Here is a 19376-nt window from a genome sequence, read left to right as displayed (position 1 = left end):
ACTCTAAAATTTGGTTAAAAACACGTGCTAGAAAATAGAAAAAAGAAATGAAGACAAACCGAAGAAGTTGCATAAAATGGAAATCATAGATTTTCAGGAATTTAACTAATAGTATCCAACAACGAAATAAAAATATCAAATCACCTTAATTTGTTGCAGCAATTAACCTGCCAAAAATAGATAGAACGTGTAATGAACTTCAAAAATCAGGCTGCTAATGAGAATCCAAACTTCTCTTCTAAACCTGACTAATTAAATTTTCTACTTTCAGGCAGCAAGGACTAGCATCAGGACAAAGCTCTTGTCATTTAAGAAAGTAATATGATTGGTGTAATAAACTAGTTAGAGCTATAACGTTCTTATAACTCTAACAAAATTATATACAAATTTTGTATCAAAACTCAAACCCTATTTGCTGAAGCTGTCTGACCAAAATTGTTACCCCCACAATAAGGTACAAGTGAGGTTGAGGTTATAAATCATGACCAAACATGTCCTCCATCCAACTTCTTCTGTTTCTTCTTTCTCTTCTTTTCTTGTTTTGTGTCTGCCCTTGCTTCAATACGTTTTGTGTTGCGTGCACGTATCTCCAATAACTTAGCCTTTGCATCACGAAATAGAGCATCCGAACTCATAGACATCAATTGCTGAGACAACAGAGATAATCAATTCACATCCTCATGAACTTGGAAAAGAGGCTGACAAAATCAAAATCACAAGTGTCTTACCTTGAGATGATTCATTGCAGCAAGGTTGAAACCGAGGGCATCTTTGCATTCCTGTGGTAGTCAGACATGAATTCGTGTCAAAAATAGAATCTCCCATGAGGACAGTGGTTCTCCATTTACATGCTTAATTTTAAAACAATATTAGAATGGGGTGAGGTGTGCAGGTAGTGAAAGTCACAGACATGGTTGAACAGTTTCAATTTTTTCTTTAATTAAAAAGAAAAAAGAATTGCTCAAAAAGTCATAGCAAATGTACTCAAATTTACCTTAACTCTTGCATGAAGAGTTTCTTTTAGAACGGTCAAGAGGGGTCTGGAAGAGACAGTTGAAAGCAGCTGGTGATGATGAAGTTGCAATAGCACTGTCGCTATCCTACAAACAAGTTCCACCTGCAAGAACCATAGAAGGATAATGACTGTGAAATTCAAGATTGGACATGGCCTGTAAACTGCAGAAGACAGGAACTTCATTCAAGCAAAGCATACATTGTACAATTACAAGTAAGAAGACAAAAAGCTACCTTGTCGATGTAGATGTGCAAAAAAATGTCGATTGCTACTTACCGTACTTTATACACGCACACCAAAAAAAAGAACTTGTTGATTGCTACTGAAATTACCATTCTCCACTCTTTTGGAGATTAAACTTAATATGAGAGGAGATTCTATTCAATTATTTTGTTTTCAAAAGCTCAAGAACAATATTTGTGTTTACATACAACAACGACAACAACAACCCGGTAAATCCCACAAGTGGAGTCTGGGCTTACATAAATGTAAAAATTCTACTTCTCTTGTAAGAAAATATTAACCTTATCTGGGATACATGCCCAATCCTTCAGGTTCGACAAGAGCTTCAAAGCATCAGAAAAGGGTAAAGCCTGCAAGGATTATTTGAAATAGAATCTTATATACAAGACGAAATAGAAATTGACAGGATACAAACAATTTAAACTCAATTACAACAACAACAACAAAAAACCCAGTGAAATCCCATACATGGGTCTGAACAGGCAAATTCTAAGAGATACCAAATGTTAATATGTGTAAAGTTAGGAAAGCTGAATTATGGATTCAGCGGGATTGAGTAGGATAACACATTACTGGAGTGAGATATATAACCCGCATCTCAACCATTAGAGCGAATAGAATAAAGTAAAACTAGGTTTTTCAATGATGTCACTCTAACATACATTAGATGATATGATGTCGGAAAAACTTGGGTATGCCAAGTCTTTTTTCTGGGTAACACATGATGTAAGCAATGGTCACATACTGTATTTTGGGATGTGCCTTCCAACCGGATGGATTTAAGGCATAATATGAATTTTGAGTAAACCGCGCAACAATACCCCCAATGTCTTTTTTCTGGGTAACACATGATGTAAGCAACGGTAATTTGGGATGCCTTCCAACCAGATGGATTTAAGGCACAATATAATTTTTGAGTAAACCAAACAACCATGTCACGGTTAAGTTTTATGTCAAAGATGCCACACAGCCTTTCGCATCCAATCGACCCCATTTCGACCACAGATAGGCTCCAGAAACAGAAACATTTACTAGTGTCCTTACTCAAAGCTGGAAAAAGTTAGTTCAGTTTGATAATACTTGCTTACCTCTAGTGACAACTATCACGTGTATCCCTCCTCTAAGAAACAGAGACCAATTATAAATAACAAAAGATATTATTCCAAAATGCTGGAAACACAAGTATGAAAGAATTATAAAACCCTTTGCCATTGAACTTAAGAATTCCATTTCCGCTAGTTTCAAATTAATTCACTGCCCTAAAAAGGACGTTTTATCTCTTATTACGCCCCATCTGAAGTTAAAAGGGACAGACCTACAAACTTCCCAATATCAAAATAAACCAAAAGTAACCCAGGGCCCAACATTTAGGCACTGTGCCTCCAAGTAACAATTTGCAAACTTAAGCTCAATAAACTACGCATGGCCAAAGCTATAGCCTCAAATGTATGGAATCACAGCGATGATATTTGAATTGAAACAGTTATATAATAACATTTCAGGTGAGGAAAAAATATTAAAAAGACTGATTTTCCTAATTAAAAGAAAACATTTACTTCAAAATAATCACTTACCAGCAATGTTTGCTCCAGATCATTAGTATGAACACTCGATAATGCACGACGAACATAATCAGAAGGAGAAAGACCAAGCATGAGAACATTGGGCCTGAATTCTGAAACTCTGCCCTTTGATTTGTCCTCCTAAATTGAAAATAGTATTAGCCATTCAAGAAATTACAAATTCAAAAGTTATGATAACAGTTTCATTTTTTAATAAAAAGAATAATTAACTAACCACTTATTACCTTCCACATCCATTCACCCAGTTTCAAAGAAAAAGGAGAGCAAAGAAAAGGCGCAAACATTCAGATAACCACCTCTTTTGACAACCTTTGTTTAGTTTTTTTCTTAATTAAAATCTTGTTCATTAGTTACACCAAAAATCTTCTGGATAATTCAAAATCATTTTAGCAATGTTGTACCAAGTAGGTTTCAGTCTATACAAAAAGATTACATAAATTCTAAAACCACTCTGCTTTAATTTCATTCTATTAACCCTTTTTCCCTGTAAAGGAAGATCAGTAAGAAGATGCCTCCAAGTAAGCCGCAAACCTCATGTTCAGCAATTCGTTTCAGTTCCGCTTCGGCCATGTCAAGTGCATCAATGATAGAATCTGTAGCAGTAAGAGTCTCTTGAGTCTTTTTCCCCGCTAATGCCACAGCTCCCTCCTCGGGAAGTTCTTCCTTTGGTCCATACTTATTCTCAAATGCATTGTCAATGTCTGATTCAAACATCTCTTCCAGTCTCTTTTCTTTCTCTTCCTGCAAATCCAAGTAGCAACTTATAATTATTTGCTTAAACTGTCTAAAAGCGATGCAGTATTTCAGACATTAAAACAGAATACCTCAAGAAAAAATGGTTCTTCAGTACGATCCCATCGGCGTATGGACCGATCATGAGATCCTGTAACAATAAAATCACCACGGTTGCTAACAGCAAGACACCAGACTTCAGCATGGTGACCTTCGAGGGTTAAAAGCAACTCAAACTTGTCAGCATCCCAGTATTTCACCAGACGATCTTTCCCCGCAGTGAAAAAGTAATGGGTGTTGCGCACAAACTTAACTCCCATAACGCTGCCATGGAAACAGATTATCAGCATTGGTTAGCTGTGAAACATTACCTAGTGGAATACTAGATTACTTAATGCTTTAATCAAAGCACCTATCAGCATGCGCAAAAAGTGACTTATGGCAATCCCCAAAATCTAGACCCCAAATCTTCACATTTTTGTCTCCAGAGCCACTGACAAGCAGATCCCCATCTGAAGAAATATCCATACACAATACAGGCAGCTTATGACCGTAGAGTGAAAGAAAGAACTTGAGTGAATCCATATAGAAGACCTGAAAACGTATGACATCACAAGTATTAGGTCTAAATAAGACCGGAAAGAAATAAGAGCCTTGAGATGAAGTAAAACGCAAATGCATTTGGTGGACTGCAACACAATGATGAAGCAGAAAAACAAACTGAATTAAAAGTTTTAACAGTGTAATGAAAACAACCTGGATACGAAGCTAGATAGAATTTCGGGAGCTGACTTAAGAATCTAGTCTCAGTCTCAAACCGCTTCCAGGCTGTTCAAATGGATCTAAGTTAGGAAACAGGATATTTTGGGAAGTAGTTTGACTTTTGCTAAGGACCTTAAGGGCTAAACCTCAGGTTTCTCTGTTCAGCTTATTAGCATGGCACTTTAACCGGAGAAAACCATTCTTTGATTTTGCCTGAGAAGTTCTAATCTTTTGTTTTATTGATAAAGAGAAGTTCTGATCTTTTGTTACTTCCAGATCCTACTTCAGTGAATAATAGTTTTCCTGCTTTCTGCTAGACCAACCAACGTGGCTCACAGCAATATTGAGCTCTGCGATACAACATTCATTGTATCTGCTATCAAGATGAAAGCCCAAAATATTGGGAAAAATCACCTTCTGTAATGATGAAAACCGCTTTTCTTCTATGCCATAAGCTTACAGGTAGCTGGTAAAGCAGCAAAAATAAACATATGGCATACAGAAGCACTGAGCTTCTCCAGTAATCAAAATTAGGCTCTGAATTAAGCAGAAAGATAAATAGGCGAACAAAGCCAGTTGCAACGAAAAAGAAGCTGATATGACAAGCAGCATTTGTTTCTAGAAGCATATGTACCAAATAAGGTTTCTACCCACCATCTTAAGGAAACCGAAAATGAAAATGTAGTTGACTTTTGTAGCTAATATGCCTATCACTGTCAAAGAAATTACTTAAGAAGAGCTTAACTAATAATGTTACGCAAAACCTTTTTGTTTTTTTATAAATAATGTTACACTTACACCGAGACATTTGATCAGGTAATTTCACAAACACTTCATAAAGAATACTTCCAAGTCCCAAGAGATGAGAATTTCTACTTTAAAGCTGTTCTTCAGAAATTATAATGTGGACCGACCATTCAAATAAGTTAGACCGTTACCTTTACTGTGCTATCCAACAAGGCAACAGCAATATATTTACCATCAGGGCTCACAGCAACGACTAGAACATCTTCATTCATTTTTAAGCTCCTTGTAGCAGATGCGGTTAAATGCTTAGACCCCTGTAAGTCAATAAATTAAACACATGATTACTCCCCAGCAAGAACAGAGATTCTTTTATCCAGCAGAAACTAGAATGTTAAGAAACAAGACCATGGTTGTAAGAATCCCAAGCCAATTTTGCATTCTAGGATTTGACATATGTATATTAGATAAATGCCTATTCAGCGGAGAACCTCAGTATGCTGTTTGAATCTCCATAGAAGCAATCAGTTATTCTATGCTACTATTTCTTTTGTACAAAAACATTATTATAGCCCCTCTTTTAAGAAGTATAAGAGCACCACTACAGCTGTTGAGCAATTGTATTAGTATGTGGTAAAGTGTAAATAATCTGTTTTCATAGGAATCCAGAGATCTCTATTAAGATCCTAAACCATCCAACATGAGATCCCAACATTAAGAACCAAAGTGCAGATAACAGCAGTACACTGTCAAGAAAGATGGAGATGCACAGTAATTTAGCATGAGTCATCCATGTTTAGCAATTTGGCATATGTTTGAATATGGAGAAAGCTAGATTACGCACTTCACCAGCCTTTTGTACCATTTGGAATTCCCAGAATTTAATGTCATGATCGGCACTGCCAGTAAGAAAACCTGTACCATCTGGAGTTAAAGCAATCGACTGAACAGAACCGCCATGGGCTTCCACTACATCCACACAAGTACCGCTTCTAACGTCAATAAATTCCAGAGTACCACCTTTTGTACCGACGACCACATACTTGTTACCTGGAACAAACAGTCCACAAAGACCATATCCTGAATCAATAGTGCGGAGGCAAGAACCAGTAGTAGGGTTCCATATTTTAATTGCACTGTGACTAGTTGTCATCAAAAGAGTGTTATCTGAGCTGAGAGTAACACTTCTGACATCAGAGCGATGCCCCTGAAGCTCAATAGCACTCAATTTAGTAGTTGAACTGCTTTCTATAGCATGAAATTCCAACAAATTATTGTTCAAAGACAGTGCTAATGTAGCCAGTGAGTTCTTTGAAGTGACTGGGGAGAAAGAAATTGAGGAGATCTTCTTTCCAGCCCGTAGAGTCTGAAGAAGCTTGAAGATATCCATGACTGTAACAACAGGATTGCTGCCTTCTTCAGCTCCAATATCTGTCTCTCCTTTTTCCGTTGCCTCAAGGCCTTCTTTGGCAGCTTTTTTCTCCTTCTTTCTACTGATTCTTCTTTTTGCTTTGCGTTTAGATTCAGACTCATCCAGCACACGGAATATTTCCACCGTCTTCCCTGCAACTTGACAAGCCAGCAGGTTTCCGGACTTATTAAATCTCACTGTTCCAACTCTATCTTTGCTTTGACGTTGAATTTCACCGAATGGCTTTAATACTTCCCATTTGTTTTCAGTAGGCAAGTCCTTATTTACATCAGTTTCACTTTTGTTTGCAATCAATTGTCCATCAGCTGAATCATGCTTTATAGTGTAAAAACGAAGCTCAAGGTCAGCCGAACCAGTGACAAGATATCTTTCCTCAGGGTCAATATCTATGGACCAAATTTCAGTATGATGGCCACTTATAATCTGCATGCAATGTTGAGTATCAAGATCCCATACCCTCAAAAATTTGTCCTTAGAAGCTGTTACCAGCTTTTTGCCAGAATCCAAGAAAACAAGATCAGTAACCTGTAACACGGATGGCAATGGAACAAAATTAGAATTTCATAAGTGACACGTGAAGAAGTCAGAAAAGAAAAGTACATCACTGCTAATTCCAAGGTAGTATGAACCTGATCGCGATGTCCCCGAAGGCGAAACAGACCAGACTCACCCACCACATCCCATAAAATAATGTCATTATCTTTGCTTCCTGATGCAAGCAATGATCCAAGCTTATTGAATCGAAGGGCAGTGACAGCCCCTTTATGCCCATTCAGTGTGGTTTCACATATCCCTTTCTCCAAATCCCAGATTCTAATGCTTCCATCAGCATAACCACTTGCTATCTGCAATTAAATCCACCTTATCATTACTAAAACCATGAAAATAAATCTTAAGTTTCACAACCTTTTCCTATGAAACAAAACAATATAAGAAACAAATATATCGCGACTGATCACTCAAAGAGGGCAAACAAAAACAATGACCTCGGAACATGTCTCGTCATTTAAGCTTTCCTGCTTCCCTACACCACAATAATTTGCTACAACAACTTACATTTTAAGATGCAACTCTATCTTAGATGAAAGAGTACCATAACTACAGTACATGTATAGCTACCCATAAATCAAGCATTCAAATTATTTCTTTTAATAATTGAGAAATCTGCTGTTTGTAGTTTTGAAACTAAATGGATAATGCAATCTCCCCTCTACTCTTCTCCACGTTGCTGTGAACTCATGATGTGCCCATACCACAAGTCATATGCTGGACCACCTTACTGTTGAACCAAAAGCATAGAGGAAATAATTCTTAATTGAGAAAAAAAAATCATACTGGAAATAAGTTTTTCCCATTCATCATGCCCCTATCAGAAATTATCCAAAAATCATATCAAGCAATCAAATACACCTCAATCCTTCATAGTTGGGATTGGATATATGGAATTTCCTTATTCATTCTGCCTAATTGGACCCATTTCTTTCCACTACTCAATAAACACACCCCCTAATGTAAGTGAAATTATAACAACTAATAACTCTCAATTAATTGGCATCAGATCACATAGACCACTGAACCTAGCTTGTATTGCTGCATGCGATGCTTTATCCCCCATTCTAGCAGTGGCAGAGTCACAGCCAATGAAGGGGTTTCAACTCTGTTGGAAAATCATACAGAGTAAATAGGGCAAAAATACTCTTTTTCCAAATATATATAAACTTTTGATCCCTTAAAATAATGGAAGTAGCAAAGCTAGTTCAAACACTGATTTAGGTTGCAAGTTCTAATTTTTTGATTCCCCTTATTAAAATTCCTGGCTCCGCCACTGATCGCTCGTAGGTTTATAGGTCAAGTGTTTGCTTTCTTTTTTGGGTAGCTAAATATTTTTATTTATCACCAAAGAAATCGTACAACCATAGCTAACTAAATCAGTTAGCTATCAAAAAAATCTCTATCCGACTACTACATAGCCATAGAATTTCTACTAGAATCTAAACTTAAGTACTTCATCTCTAATTCTAGTAGGAGCTCTAACACTACAAACACAAGCAATATTTCTAGCTATAGTTTCACTATTTCTATGCACTTTCTCAAAGATTCTCATATATCTTTCAATCTGAATACTGTGGACAAATTCATATTTCTCAAGTGCTTGCTTTAATTGTGTCATTATTTTAGCTAAATTGTAGGTCATTAAAGATAACAATATAATGAACACTTATCTCTAGCAATATAAAAATTACAGCTTACGGAGAAATGCAGCAAAAAAAGGAAGGAAAGAGAGATTTACAAGGGATGAAGAAGAGGAAGCAATTGAAGTAACGGCAACGGAGAGGCCTTTCGAGTTAGACGAAGGAGGAGCTAGGTTTTTGGTGCAAACACCCTGCCTCACATGCCATACGCCGACTTTCTCTAACGCCGCCGTTAACAAGTGTTTGCCGGAGCTGTCGTAGGCGATGTTTGACTCCCCCGATACTATTACCCCAAACGACGCCGCCGGCTCATACCGGAGATACGCCTTCACCATTGCTGCTGTTTTTCCTGTTTTTCTCTTCACGTGTTCTCAGCAATGGTGTGGAAGTGATGGTGGAACTTATCAGGGCCAGGGTTTAGGGTTTAAGCTCTCTTTCTCGTTTTCTTTTCTCATTTTTTTTTTCCATTCTTATTTTCTTCTTTTTCGTTTTTTTTCTTCTTATTTCTCGGTTTTCTATTTAATTAACAACAACAACGCCCAGTATAATTCCACAAGTGGGGTCCGGGGAAGGTAACATGTACGCAGACCTTACCCCTACCCCGAGGGACAGAGAGATTGTTTCTAGGAGACCCTCGGCTCAAGAAAGCAACAAGAGACGATATATTAGTATCATCGATAGACTCGTAATAAAATAACAACAATATAAGAGATACGAAATACGAAATAGATGGATGGTATAGTAATAACCAGCAGATAAATCCCTGCATCAGTAGACGACCAGTAGCATCCTCAGACTAACTCCTAACTGGCTAGTCTCACTCTCGTATGCTGTAGAAATATTCACAATTTTCCCCTAACCAACAACTTTAATGCTCGACCTCCATAATTCCCTGTCAAGGGTCATGTCCTCAGTAATCCTAAGTCGCGCCATGTCCTGCCTGATCACCTCTCCCCAATACTTCTTAGGTTGCCCTCTACCTCTCCTCGTGCTCACCATAGCCAGTCGCTCACACATCCTCACCGGTGCATCAATGCTCCTCCTCTGAATGTGCCCGAACCATCTGAGTATTGCTTCCCGCATCTTGTCCTCCATGGGGGCCACGCCCACCTTCTCTCGAATATCTTCATTCCTAATCTTATCCATCCTTGTATGCCCGCACATCCACCTCAACATCCTCATCTCTACTACTTTCATCTTCTGGATGTGTGAGTTCTTAACCGGCCAACACTCAGTCCCATACAACATGGCAGGCCTAACCACTACTCTATAAAACTTACCTTTTAGTAACGGTGGCACTTTCTTGTCACACGGGACTCACGACGCTAACCTCCACTTCATCCACCCCACCCTTATACGGTGTGTGACATCCTCGTCGATCTCCCCGATCCCCTGAATTACCGATCCAAGGTACTTGAAACTACCCCTTAGAGATGACTTGAGAGTCAATCCTCACTTTCACTCCCACTTCCGTCAGCTCAACTCCAAATTTGCACTCGAGATATTCCGTCTTCGTCCTGCTCAACTTGAAACCTTTAGACTCAAGAGCATGTCTCCAAACCTCTAGCCTCTCGTTGATGCCGCCTCGTGTCTCGTCAATTAGAATAATGTCATCAACAAATAGCATGCACCATGGCACCTCCCCTTGAATATGATGAGTTAGTGCATCCATCACTAGGGCAAATAGGAATGGGCTGAGCGCAGACCCTTGGTGCAACCCCGTACCAACTTGAAAATTCTCGGAGTCGCCTCCTACTGTCCTAACTCGAATCTTAGCTCCAGCATACATGTCTTTAATCACCCTAATGTAGGCAACCGGGACCCCTTTATCCCCTAGGCAGCTCCATAAGACCTCCCTAGGAACCCTATCGTATGCTTTCTCCATATCAATAAACACCATGTGGAGATCCTTCTTCCGATTCCTGTATTGTATCACCATACTCCTAATAAGGTGGATAGCTTATGTGGTAGATCGCCCCGGCATGAACCCGAACTGGTTGTCTGAAATAGACACCGTCCTTCGCACTCTCATTTCTACCACTCTCTCCCAAACTTTCATGGTATGACTCAATAATTTGATACCCCTATAGTTGTTACAGCTCTGGATATCACCTTTGTTCTTATACAACGAAACCATTGTACTTCACCTCCACTCTTCAGGCATCCTATTAGTCTTGAATATAACATTAAACAATCCAGTAAGTCATTCCAAGCCTGCTCTACCCACACACCTCCAAAGTTCAACCGGAATTTCGTCTGGCCTGATGGCTCTGCCCCTTCTCATCTTACGCACTGCCTCCATAACCTCATCGACCTCGATGTCCCTACAATTACTTAATTCATGGGGACTGTCGGCATTCCTCAATTCCCCTAGTACAGTATCCTGATCCCCTTCTTCACTTAGAAGTTTATGAAAGTAGGCCTGCCACCTCCTCTTAATCTGGTCATCTCACATCAAAACTTTGTCGTCTTTATCTTTTATGCACCTCGCTTGGTCCAGATCCCAAGTTGTCATCTCTCTTACATTAGCGAGTCGGAATAACTTCTTCTCCCCGCCTTTGTTCCTCAGTTCCTCATACATATGAGCAAAAATTATCGTTTTAGCCTTCGTTACTGCCATCTTCGCCTCCTTCCTAGCTACCTTATACCTCTCACTATTCACTCCCTTCTCCTCCTCGCCAGTGCTCCCTACTAACCGCAGGTAAGCCGTCTTCTTTGCTTCCACTTTACCTTGAACAACTCCATTCCACCACCAGTCTCTTTTGCGGCCACTGGTGCGTCCCGTAAATATCCCTAACACCTCTCTCGCCGCTTTCCTTATACATTCCGCTGTCGTCGACCACATAGTGTTCACATCCCCGCTACTTCTCCAAGCTCCCATTGTCGATAACATTCCTTCCAACTCCTGAGCTTTATCTTGAGTTAAGGCGCCCCACTTAATCCTCGGGCGGCCTCGTCCTGACCTCTTCTTCCTCCTTATCATAATACCAATGTCCATCACCAAAATCCTATGTTGCGTTGTGAGGGTCTCACCTGGGATAACCTTACAATCTCTGCACGACCTTCTGTCGCATCTCCTGATGAGGAGATAGTCAATCTGAGTCTTCGCCACCGAACTTTGGTAAGTAACCAAATGCTCCTCCCGCTTCGTAAAACTTGAGTTTGCAATCACTATATCGAATGCCTTGACAAAGTCCAACATCGAAATGCCCCCTCCGTTCCGCTTTCCGAAACCAAAGTCGCCATGCAGCTCAGTGTACCCCCTACCGACGACCCAATATATCAAAATTGATATGGAGGTGATTCAAGATGTTCTGAAATGATAGGACATAGATCTACAACTTTGGTGAAGACCCGAAAGTCTAGATTTTCCGTGCAGAACTTCAAAACTGAGTCACAACTCGGAACAGTGATACTGTCCAGAATTTCTATTTCAAACGTTTTTGGGTAATTTTCACCAATATCATATTTAGTTTGACTTGCTAAATCACTGAACTTATTTAGATACTTGATTATGTATTTAAGGTATATAAACCCTTGGAAAAAAAATCAAAGGGGAAGTGTTTGAGGAAGTGGACAGATTTGGTTTGTTTACGGCGTAGACGATTCGAACGTCCCCAAGTTGTGATTGAACTGTTTCGTGGTAAAACACCAAGGTTTGTGTATAAACTTGTACTCTTTTGCTTGCTGGAATATGTTGAAATAACTTGATATTTTATTTTTCTTGACTTCAATTTATATTGTTATATTCGTACTATATCAAGTATTGTAAGATATTTGCTAAATCGCCCATTCGTACAGATTGTTTGATCATTTTGCATTCTTGTTGGGACTTTGTCCTTCTTGTGGCAGTGACTTTGTCACTCATCTTGGCATGCCTCTTGATTTGGATTTTTTGCCATCTTGACTTTGGATTTGTAGTTCGTCTTGAATTATGGAACTTGTCCGTGTTAAGTACGAACTAGGAAGCCATTTTTAATATAGTTCTTGATTCTCTTGTTTATTGGGTTTTGACCCTACTTGATTTGGGGCTTTGGTCCATCTTGATATCTGATTATGCTTAGTGTGATGGCATGACGTACATATTGGGCGAAAAATAGATATTTGGTATACTCTCTTAAATTGATAGTATACACTTTCTAGACTCTTGAACATTGTTATTGATATTTTGAAACACTTCAAAGTTTGATATTGATATGTTTGATATATTTGTTCACTTGTTTTAAATTATGTTAAATTGAGCTAACTATGACTGAAAAGGGGAATTGGAGAATTTAATGACTCCAAGCCTAAAGTTTATACACCACTAAGCTTTATGCTTAGCGATAGTTGTTTTCTATCGTAGGAAATGTTCGGGATGAAATCTGAAGATGGCCAGGGTGAAGTAGTCTCTTTGGGAGAATTTATGGAGATCACATTTGCATATGCACCTTGGTTTGTATAGTTTTGGGACATGTACATATATACATGATATACAGGATATATACATATATATATATATATATATATATATATATATATATATATATATATATATGTCACACTTATGTTATTTGGAGGCTTGTTGGATTTTAAAGACCAAAATCTTGTAACTTGAATTTGTAGCCTATTTTATTGTATTAGGGTGTTTTAATAACTCAAGTCTTGTAATATGCTGAATTTACACTTTGTCTTGTAAATATGTAGAAAAGGAGAAAACTAGTTTCTTTTTTTTACCCGATTGTTTGAAATTTATGTACAATACAAACTTGTAGTGATTTTGAATGATTGTATAAATCTGTTAGGAAGTTGCTTTAATCTGTTGTTTAATCAAGAAGGGTTATATCACCATATGCTAATATTTTGACATTGTATTTCATTTAAAATAAAATTATGGTGTATTCTCAAAAAAAAAAATATATTGCACTTTGAACCTTTTCACATGGGCCTACTTTCGCTACTAAAATTATTCTGAATATTTTTATTAATATCTCTTTTAATATTTTGTAAGTAGAAAATTAGATTTGTTTCCTAAGTAGTACCCTCCCAAAGGGGTTGCTACAAGTTTTGGTATCAGAGCCACGGTTTGTGATTCTAGGATTTGTTTTGTTGTGATAGTACCTAGTATTTGTTGTTATTTCCTTTCTTGAAAATGACTTGGAGTTTATAAATTTTTGCATACTTGTTTAATTTAATTTATTGTATTATGTGTGCATATACATCATGTACATGTCCCTAATGCAGTGTGATCTTATCTTTTATAAGACTTCTAATATGGCCTCTTCTTCAAATAGAGTTGTTGAATCCATTGATGAAAGTCAGGTTCAGTATAATGGCATGCCTCACCTTCAGGGAGGAAATGAGGAACCCTTGCTGACCTAAATCATCCTCGTGTTAGTGAAAATGAAATGGGCAGTAATCCAAGAGCAATGAGTCATAATACTCCATTTATGACTCCCCCATTCCAGCAGATGGCTGAATTCTTTCGTCACTTAGCTGGGACAATGTCAGAACCTAGTGAAATGAATTTTGAGAAGATGAGAAAAATGGGCGGAGTTGAATTTGAAGGCACTACAGATCCCACGGTAGCTGAACAATGGCTCGAGCGCATGGAGAGGGTCTTTGAACAACTGGAGAGTACTAATGCTGTCAAATTTAAGTATGTTATCTCCCTTTTGCAAAAAGATACCTATGATTGGTGGGTAAGTGTGCCAAATGCAAAAGCAAAACCTCCGGTGCTGACTTGTGATGACTTTGTGAAATCATTTCGTGCAAAATATGTTCCCCCTGTCTATTGTGATGCTAAAAAGAAAGAGTTTTTGAATTTAAGACAAGGGAGTATGTTTATTGCAGAGTATCAACAAAACTTTCTCAGGCTTTCTCGCTATGCTAAAGGTATTATTGATGGTGAAAGAGACAAGTGCAGAAGATTTGAAGAAGGTTTGAATGGTTACATTCGAAAATCAGTGGCAATATTACAACTTGAGGATTTTTCCAAGCTGATTTCAGCTGCACTTACTTGGGAAAGAATTGACAAGGAAGAGGCTAGTAGGAGAAAAAACAGGCTTAGGAAGGGTAATTCAAATTATGGCGGTTCATCCAGAAAGGGAAAGTTTGATTATTCCAAGACTGAGAGTACACATAAATCATTACATCATAAGCAGAATAAGTCAAATTTTTCTACTGCCAGTACTCCAAGTTATGGACAAGGCAAAACTCATACACCTACTTGTGCACAGTGCGGGAAGAATCATTATGGTGCATGTAGACGAGCTTCCGGTGCTTGTTTTAATTGTGGAAGTATGGATCATAAAGTGAAAGATTGTCCCAATCCTAATCCTCTTTCTTATACACATACAGAATGATCAGTTCAAAAGCCTGTCACTACTTATTCTCAAGCTAATAGTAGTGCTAGACCTCGAAATATGCAAGCAGCGGGCTCGAGTGTAGCTAATCAGGCTGGTGGGTCGAGAGCTGTTGCACGAGTTTATGCTATGAGACAGAAGAATGACCAGGATGGTCCGGACGTGGTTGCTGGTAAATTTCACTTGTTTGGCATATCTGTTGTTACATTATTTGATCCTGGATCTTCACACTCTTATGTTTGCTCATCAGTTGCATTTTCCGATACTGTTAAATCTGTGAGACTTGACTTTGATGTGCTGGTCACGAGTCCATTAGGTCATCAGGCTGTTGTTAACAGGATTTACCGAGATTGTCCATTCATGATTCAAAATCTGGTCTTCCCTGTCGACTTGCTTGAAATGCCCTTCCGAGACTATGATGTTATTATTGGCATGGATTGGCTCCATAGGCACCATGCATTGGTTGATTGTAGGTTGAAGCAAGTGACGTTTAGAACTCATGCATATTCACACATGGTAGTTCAAGGAGAAAGATCATTGACATCTAATATTATTTCTGCGGTCTTGGCAAGGAAGATGATTTGTCAAGGTTGTGATGCCTATCTTGCTCATATAGTCGATACACGATTGGGGAGTCCAAGTCTTAAGGACATACCAACTGTGTGCGACTTTCCTGATGTATTTCCTGATGATCTTCCTGGGTTGCTTCCAGAAAGGGAGATTGAATTTCCTATAGAGCTTGTCCCTGGAACTACTCCTATTTCTGTCGCTCCCTATAGAATGGCTCCAGCTGAATTAAAAGAGTTGAAGGCTCAATTGCAAGAATTTCTTGAGAAAGGTTTTATCCGTCCCAGTATTTCACCTTGGGGAGCTCCTGTTTTATTTGTGAAAAAGAAAGATGGCACTCGTAGGCTTTGTATTGATTACCGACAGCTGAACAAGGTAACAATCAAGAACAAATACCCACTGCCTAGAATCGATGACTTGTTTGACCAACTGAAGGGTGCCAGCTTATTCTCAAAAATTGACTTGAGATCTGGATATTATCAGTTGCATGTGAGGGAGCAAGATGTTTCTAAAACTGCTTTTAGGACCAGGTATGGCCATTATGAATTTTTGGTAATGCCATTTGGTTTGACAAATGCTCCTGCTGCATTTATGGATCTAATGAACCGTGTATTCAAGCCTTATCTCGATCAATTTGTGGTGGTGTTTATTGATGACATTTTAGTCTATTCCAAAAATAGAGAAGATCATGATAAGCATATCCGAATTGTCATGCAAATTCTGAAAGAGAGACAACTCTACGCGAAGCTTTCCAAATGTGAATTCTGGCTGAATGAAGTGGTTTTTTTAGGGCACATTGTATCATCTGAAGGTGTGAAGGTTGATCCTAGTAAGATTCAAGCTATTATTGATTGGAAACTCCCTAAAACCCCAACTGAGATAAGAAGTTTCTTGGGTTTAGCAGGACACTACTAGAGGTTTATGAAGGGCTTCTCTATTATAGCTTCTCCCTTGACCAAACTTTTGGGGAAAGACGCCAAATTTGTATGGGATGACAAATGTCAAGAGAGATTTGAAAAGCTCAAATCCTTGTTGACACAAGCTCCAATATTTTCTTTGCCAGCTGAAGGAAAAGATTATGTGGTATACAGTGATGCATCTCATCGTGGCTTGGGTTCTGTTTTGATGCAAGAAGGGAAAGTAATTGCTTATGCCTCTCGAAAGTTGAAATCGCATGAGTTGAATTATCCCACTCACGATCTTGAACTTTCTGCCATTGTTTTTGCCTTAAAAATTTGGAGGCATTACTTATACGGAGAGAAGTGTCACATACTTACTGATCACAAGAGTTTGAAGTACTTGGGTACACAAAAAGAGTTAAACTTGCGACAACGTAGATGGCTTGAACTCATCAAAGATTATGATTGCACGATTGATTATCATCCTGGTAAAGCCAATATGGTTGCAGATGCATTGAGTCACAATTCCCTTGCAAGTTTAACTCTAAGTCCTTTGCCTTTGCTTCTTGAATTAAGAGCCATGAATGTTTGCCTTTCATTTAATTCTAATGGTTCTATCATTGCTAATTTGCAAGTCAAGCCAGTCTTACTTGAGCAAGTCCAAGAAGCACAGAAGTTAGATGAGAAGCTTTTGAAACGGGTTGAAGAAGTCCAAAATGGAAGAGAATCAAATTTTTCATTAAGGAAAGATGGTACCTTGTTTTATAAAAATAGGTTGTGTGTTCCTAATGATGATGAATTGAGAAAGAAGATCTTGATTGAAGCACATAGTTCACCTTATGCAATGCATCCTAGAGGTACTAAAATGTATCGGACCATTAAGGAGCACTATTGGTGGAGTGGTATGAAGAAAGACATTGCAGAGTTCATTTCTAAATGCTTGGTATGTCAACAAATAAAGGCTGAACATCAAGTCCCAGCTGGTCTCCTGCAACCTTTGTCAATACCTGAATGGAAATGGGAAAGGATAACGATGGACTTTGTTTCTGGACTTCCACGCACTCAAAGAAATCATGATGCAATTTGGGTCATTGTAGATAGACTAACTAAGAGTGCTCATTTCTTGGCAATCAGAATGGATTACTCACTTGAACGTTTAGCAGAATTGTACATTAATGAGATTGTGAAGCTACGTGGAATCCCTGTTTCTATTGTGTCTGATAGAGATCCGAGGTTTACATCTAGATTTTGGTCTAGCTTGCAAGAAGCTTTGGGTTCTAGGTTGAATTTTAGTACCACTTTCCATCCACAAACGGACGGCCAGTCTGAAAGGGTAATACAAATCTTGGAGGATATGCTTCGAGCCTGCATTATTGAGTTTAAGGGTAGTTGGGACAAACACTTAGCCCTAATAGAATTTGCTTACAATAATAGCTACTAATAAAGTATAGGCATGCCTCCTTATGAAGCTTTATATGGGAGAAAATGTAGAACGCCTCTTTGTTGGAATGAGGTTGGTGAAAGAAAATTTGTGGGTCATGAGATTGTGCAACAAACTGAAGATAAGGTAAAAATCATCAAGGATCGTTTGAAAATTTCTTCAGACAGACAAAAGTCATATGCTGATCTTAAAAGGCGTGAAATTGAGCATCAGGTGGGCGATAAGGTATTTTTAAAGGTTTCTCCATGGAAGAAGATCATAAGATTTGGCCAAAAAGATAAACTTAGCCCTCGATTCATTGGACCTTATGAAACACTTAAGAGAATTGGTCCGGTTGCATATAAGCTAGCTTTGCCACCTGAATTAGGTAAGATCCACAACGTCTTTCATGTTTCTATGCTTCGAAAATACCGCTCAGATCCATCTCATGTTCTTCCTATTGAGTCTATTGAGGTTAATCCTGATTTGACATATGAAGAAGAACCAATCCAAATCTTAGCGCGTGAGATAAAAGAGCTTAGAAATAAGAGAATCTCATTAGTGAAGGTTCTTTGGAGAAATCATTCAGGCGAAGAAGCTATCTGGGAGCGAGAAGAGGATATGCGAGTTCAATATCCACATTTGTTTCGGGACTAGTACAAGGTAAATTTCAAAAGGAAATTTTTTTTTAGGGGGAGAGAGTTGTAACACCTCAAAATATTTTATAATATTTGCATTCTTGATTGGGCATTTTTATAACGAGGAAATATTTTACTTTGCACTTCCTAAATGTGAAATGGTCAATATATGAAAATTTCTTACTTTAGGTTGTGTTAATATTGGCAATAAAGTTTCATGATGTTGCTATGTAACACTTAATATTATTTTGACGAGTTGTTATTAAATATAATATATAATTAAGTTTTGGTTTCCAACCTTTTGTATTTATCTAAGAATATTTAGTAGTTGAGTAACCATTTTGTTTCTACTCTTCAAGACAAAGAAGAGTAGCTATCCATCTCTCTTTCTATCTATCCCTCCTTCTCTCTATCTCTCTCCTTCGTAGAAACTTGAAAATCTGAAGTTTCATGAAAAAAACCATGGATTTCTACTAAATCAACAAGCAAATTTCATTTTTGGTGAAGATCAAGTTGCTCCTCTTGGTAAGTTTCTAAACTCGTTTTTATACTAGACACCTACTAGAATTTTCTACATATCTTTTTGTACAGAGCTTCAATTTAAGTGATCCAGGACTTTATGAAAAGGTATTTCATAAATCTATAACTCTTATGAAGTAACCAAAATCTAGTTTTGTTGGTATTTACCTGAAAAAGGATCAGAAAGTACAGGGCAGGTGCTGTCCAGATTTCCAGTTTTAGAAATACTCCATGTACTGCTGTTAGTAATTTTAGCATAACTTTTTGTTCAAAGTTGATATGGAGG

The 19376-nt window shown here is 38.2% G+C and overlaps 4 protein-coding genes across 4 annotated transcripts; 2 read left to right on the top strand and 2 right to left on the bottom strand.

The window, feature by feature from the left end:
• Positions 1-287: 287 nt before the first annotated feature.
• On the bottom strand, positions 288-9126 carry LOC104219775 (uncharacterized). Its single transcript, XM_009770505.2, has 12 exons — positions 8802-9126; positions 7141-7356; positions 5924-7036; positions 5274-5396; positions 3986-4167; positions 3666-3897; positions 3373-3582; positions 2833-2961; positions 1540-1608; positions 995-1117; positions 729-779; positions 288-647 (listed from the first exon to the last, which is right to left on the bottom strand). Exons 1-12 carry the CDS (start codon positions 9036-9038, stop codon positions 480-482), a joined length of 2853 nt encoding a protein of 950 aa, XP_009768807.1. The 5' UTR covers positions 9039-9126; the 3' UTR covers positions 288-479.
• Positions 9127-11152: 2026 nt separating this feature from the next.
• LOC138874077 (uncharacterized) lies at positions 11153-11584 on the bottom strand. The gene has a single exon (XM_070152582.1). It carries the CDS (start codon positions 11582-11584, stop codon positions 11153-11155), a length of 432 nt encoding a protein of 143 aa, XP_070008683.1.
• Positions 11585-14090: 2506 nt separating this feature from the next.
• Positions 14091-15047, top strand: LOC138874076 (uncharacterized). Its single transcript, XM_070152581.1, has one exon. The coding sequence runs from the start codon at positions 14091-14093 to the stop codon at positions 15045-15047; it is 957 nt and encodes a 318-aa protein (XP_070008682.1).
• Positions 15048-15107: 60 nt separating this feature from the next.
• On the top strand, positions 15108-16159 carry LOC138874075 (uncharacterized). Its single transcript, XM_070152579.1, has 2 exons — positions 15108-15989; positions 16139-16159. The coding sequence occupies exons 1-2, from the start codon at positions 15108-15110 to the stop codon at positions 16157-16159; spliced, it is 903 nt and encodes a 300-aa protein (XP_070008680.1).
• Positions 16160-19376: the final 3217 nt, after the last annotated feature.

Source organism: Nicotiana sylvestris, chromosome 7 (genome assembly GCF_000393655.2).
Source record: "Nicotiana sylvestris chromosome 7, ASM39365v2, whole genome shotgun sequence".
NCBI lineage: Eukaryota > Viridiplantae > Streptophyta > Magnoliopsida > Solanales > Solanaceae > Nicotiana > Nicotiana sylvestris.
The sequence above is the reverse complement of the archived record's forward strand: the minus strand, read 5'-3'. Positions and strand labels throughout refer to the sequence as shown.

What these genes read in the sequence shown, in the direction of transcription:
- LOC104219775 (XM_009770505.2), bottom strand. Translation starts at nt 9,038, where the DNA reads ATGGTGAAGGCGTATCTCCGGTATGAGCCGGCGGCGTCGTTTGGGGTA. An exon ending in GGGCATGTATCCCAGATAAG is followed by an intron (nt 1,118 to 1,539) that starts GTTAATATTTTC and finishes TGGTTCTTGCAG; the next exon opens with GTGGAACTTGTTTGTAGGAT. An exon ending in CTGCAATGAATCATCTCAAG is followed by an intron (nt 648 to 728) that starts GTAAGACACTTG and finishes CTGTTGTCTCAG; the next exon opens with CAATTGATGTCTATGAGTTC.
- LOC138874077 (XM_070152582.1), bottom strand. Translation starts at nt 11,584, where the DNA reads ATGGGAGCTTGGAGAAGTAGCGGGGATGTGAACACTATGTGGTCGACG.
- LOC138874076 (XM_070152581.1), top strand. Translation starts at nt 14,091, where the DNA reads ATGGGCAGTAATCCAAGAGCAATGAGTCATAATACTCCATTTATGACT.
- LOC138874075 (XM_070152579.1), top strand. Translation starts at nt 15,108, where the DNA reads ATGCAAGCAGCGGGCTCGAGTGTAGCTAATCAGGCTGGTGGGTCGAGA. An exon ending in ATTACCGACAGCTGAACAAG is followed by an intron (nt 15,990 to 16,138) that starts GTAACAATCAAG and finishes AACTGCTTTTAG; the next exon opens with GACCAGGTATGGCCATTATG.